The sequence below is a fragment of the Amaranthus tricolor genome, chromosome 14 (genome assembly GCF_026212465.1).
Source record: "Amaranthus tricolor cultivar Red isolate AtriRed21 chromosome 14, ASM2621246v1, whole genome shotgun sequence".
NCBI classification, from domain to species: Eukaryota; Viridiplantae; Streptophyta; class Magnoliopsida; order Caryophyllales; family Amaranthaceae; genus Amaranthus; species Amaranthus tricolor.
Window position 1 is genome coordinate 1,810,387 of NC_080060.1, and position 4,371 is coordinate 1,814,757.

The 4,371-nt window shown below is 27.5% G+C and overlaps 1 protein-coding gene across 1 annotated transcript; it reads right to left on the reverse strand.

Annotated features, from left to right (window-relative positions):
• Nucleotides 1–203: 203 nt before the first annotated feature.
• Nucleotides 204–1,646, reverse strand: LOC130799871 (LOB domain-containing protein 29-like). Its single transcript, XM_057663144.1, has 2 exons — nt 1,368–1,646; nt 204–691 (listed from the first exon to the last, which is right to left on the reverse strand). The coding sequence occupies exons 1-2, from the start codon at nt 1,644–1,646 to the stop codon at nt 245–247; spliced, it is 726 nt and encodes a 241-aa protein (XP_057519127.1). The 3' UTR covers nt 204–244.
• Nucleotides 1,647–4,371: the final 2,725 nt, after the last annotated feature.

Below are 4,371 nucleotides of genomic sequence, written 5' to 3' on the forward strand. Positions count from 1 at the left end.
AAAAATAGAGTAGGTCATCTCAAAAATTGGATGATAATTTCAACTTTCAATCTCCACTTTAAACTTCATAACAATTTTGTTGCTTAATTCCTTTCGAAAATTATGGATAGACCTAGTCGTTGAAAACTTTTCTTTCATCTTTGTGCATGATAGAGATTTGATTCAGACGAACCTACAAGAAGATCAAGTTTTTCTCACCCTCTTATGGGGAATTTTCCTTATCCTAAAAAAATCTTGCTTTCCATCATGAATGTTGGAGATAGCCAAAAGCCACAGAATGAAGATCATCGGTATCATGGTAAGGCCATTTCGATTTATTTTCGAAATCTCGAGAAGCCATGGAAGCTGAATGATGAGAAGAAGAACCATCAAAGCTAGCAAAAGATACATCTTGATCATCTTGAAGTGCCATTGAGTTAATCCTATCATGATTTGCATCAAAACCATGATGATTGCTTTGATTTGATCCATAAATTGTTGAAGATTCCGAGCTACAATTGAAGTAATTTGATTCAAAAGGAGGCACCATTTGTGAGTACTCAGATTGCAACCAGCTTTGAACATCTTGTGGGTAATTAGAACAATATCTCTCATAATTAGGGTTTTGGGTTGAATTATTACCACTAATTATGCCTTGATGAGCTGCTTGTAATTGCTTTAAAGCTACTAATTGTGCTTGCAAGTTTACAACCTGCATAATTATTAAACACAAAATTTCAATTTTGCACTCAATATCATAATTAGGGCACCTTGAGCCACAAAATTAATTCATAGAATATATACGATTTCAACCATCAGCTTAATCTTTTTGTAAGTTGATTACTTGACATGATATAAAAAATGGCTGAAGTCTCATGATATATTATATAATATGTATAAAACAACTTTAAAAATAAAATTAAAATTGACAAAATTTTAAGTAATGTAAACACCGTTAAAACTACAATTGCATGAAGTTATTAATAAAATATACTCTATTTGGATTGAAATATCAAGAATCTCAATATATATTACATAGTTTAGGGGAAATTATCAATAATAAATTAATATTTGATTGATTTGCTAAAAATAAATTTAGCTACACCTATTAGATTTATTTTGTAAAAATAAATTCAAATATTGTTTATAACGGTTTTCAAAGATTCTTTGTGATCTAGCAAATAGGAATAATATCTAAAAAAAAGAATAAACAACAGATGAATTTATTTAAAAATAAAAAATAACTGAATTTATTTTCAGCAAATTAAACAAAAATTGATTTTTTTTTTAGAATTTCCCCTATAATCTATTACATATAAGATGATAAAAACAAATTAAAATGACTCATAAAATCAATTTAATTAAGGTAACATATAAATATATATTACCTGTTGTTGTAAGGAAAAGATATGGGAAACACATCCATAAATGGGATCTTGAAGCCGAGCTTGAGCTTCATAAGAAATGGTTATGGCGGCTTCACTACGATCATTTACAGGTAAATGAGCTAGAAGTTTCGAAACATTGCTAGCTCCAAACACCTTATGTATGGCTGCAAAATGAGTAGCACCTCGTTCATGGCAAAAATATGGTGCAAATACACATCCTCTTACACATTTTCTTCTCAAAAATTTGCAAGCACCACATGGAGATCCTGAACCAGTCATTTTAATAATTTTACTAAAATAAATTGAATTTTTGATTAGTAATTTTATTTTTTTTATGTGGCTTTAATTTAATTTTGCTTAATTAATTCTTAATTTAAAGATAATGGTTGATAATACTTGTTTTTGGGGTGCTTTGAAGGCAAAGGCAAACAATGAACCTCCATGTTTATAAACACCATAGGAAGAGGGAGGTGGATTATAAAATAACAATACTTTATTACATTTTGTCCCCTTAATGACTTACACATTGTATTATTTTATTAATTAATTATAAACCCTTAATTACCATTGTTTAGCTCACCCCGTCTATTGCAATACTTTTATTTAATTTATTTTATTTTAGAAAATTTGTCAATTAGTGCATTAAAGTTTAAGTCTTTTGTAAATTATAGTCTTAATGTTTTTTTTAGATATATATACAGCTATCAAAATATTTATCTCTACAGCGTTCAGGCCAAATAATAGAATTCCGACCACTGAACCTTAAATTTTGACCACTAAAATGATCAGTATTTTATGATTTGGCTTGAACGCTATAGACATTATTAATATTTTGGTGACTGTAATTTGAAAAAATAAAAAATAAAAATAAAAAAATAAATTTCAAGGTCCTAATTCGCAAATAATTCATTATTTTATTTTGAGTAGGAGTAAATTCGAGAAAGTAACTCTATAGGCAAAGGAAAAAGGAATTTACCCTTTTCATATATGGTGAAAATCAAACTCTGTTGCAACTTATACTCCCTCTGTTCTTTTAAGTTTGTTCAATTTGAGTTTTTTACACTTATTAAGAAAAATAGAATCTTTTATTGTAGTGGGTATTATGAGAAAGAAAATTAAAGTAAAAAAAATTTAAAGAACAAAAAAGGAGTGAGAGAGTGAATATACTAGAGAAATAAGGAAGTCAGAGAGAGAAATGAAGGTATATTAGGGAAAAAAGATTTCCAAAAATAAAAAGTATTTTAAAGTGGATAAACTTTTAAAACTACCCGTTATAGGGAGTATATTATTTAATAATTATGATCATATAAGTTAATTTATGTTTTTAATAATAGTCTCTTGCACGTTAATTAGAGACTCCTATACACTCATTAGCATCCTTAAACGACAAGAACTAGAGATTAACCAAACCCCATATATATCTATCACTAAGATGTCTATTGGATCTATAAGCTATACGCCTCTTCTTGTAATCATTAAAGTAATTTTAGAGTCAACAATTTTTAAAATGAATATTTTATTTATGGGTAATTGTTTTTATTTATAGGTTTTATTTGTTTGATTTATTATATTTTGAAGTTTATTTAATTAGATAGTGAGTTAAAGCATTAACATTTTTCTATATAATAGCGATAGTGTTAAATTAGGCTGAACTTATGGTGAATGTCAACACATTAATGGGGAGACACGAAGTCAAGGAGATAATATTATCCAAAACCATATGGCAATAGGAAGAAGGACTCCAATAACTTATAAAGTGTGCATATCATTTTTAATTTGTCAATGTGGGATAATTATGCAAATAAGCAAATGTTTTATTTTAACTTATAAGATTCAATTAAGTAGGATTTTTAAATGGATTTAGCAAATTTTAATTTTGTTTCTTTGTTAAATTTTGTCCGATTAAATTGAGAAGGGAATGGTTTATGAAAAGTGAAAATTTGAAATTCTACAATATATTAGTAATAATTTTCCTCAGAGTTTCCATAGCGGTGGGGTTACGGAATTTTGAGTGGTTCTATAAGGTTAAAATCTAGGGTTAGATTGGATAACATTTTTTTAAATAAATAAATAGAGAATATATTTCAATTAATTATATATCTGGTAAGTAAATAAAAAAAAAATTTTAAAAAAATTGTGTGAACAGTCAAAGGAACCAAAAAAATATAATGAAAATTATATTTTATGATATCATGTATGTAGAGACACCAAATTAAGAGGCAAAGCTATACTAATTAATAAAAGTAATATCTTGACGTACCAAATGATAGGAATACATCCAAATATAATCGTCTTCATATTAAGTACCAAAATGACAGGTTGAAATCAGTATTGTACTATTAAAAGTAACTAACACCATTCTTCAATAGAAATGGCAAACAAATTGTACAATTTTTGTCATAGAATATTGAAGCAATTCAAATAAGGGGGAGACGAAGTAATTCACTTATAAAGCCAAAAACAAGTTTATTCCAATAAAATATGAATTGATTTGTGTATAGTCAACTCTCATATATTGTGTGTTGTCTTGTTCACAAACTCAGTATAAAACTTTATCATAATATTAGAGCTCGATTTGTTGTTCGACCATTATAATTGGACATTTAATCTTACTACCGGTTAAAGAGCTTTTAGTTGGATTTTCATTTTCCAATAGGCTTGCAAACTTTCTGGTAGACTAAAATTCTAAGGTCATTCATCACATGTAAGGGGTGGGGGTATTAAAACGTCCATTTATTACCCACATGTAAATTGTCTTATATCGAAGAAAATGTAGAATATATATCACTTTATAAGCTACAAGTGCAACTCCTACTACTATAAATTTTTTTTATAATATACCTTTGGATTTATAAGTGGTTTACCTTTTATCCTTGTTTGAGTTGCCTAAATTCATATTCTAAAATCTATCAGAATTTACTTCTTATGTCAAACAAACAACCTTTATGTTTTTTATTAAAAAGTAGGATGAACTCATAAGTAGTACAATTAAGCTTTTCCAATA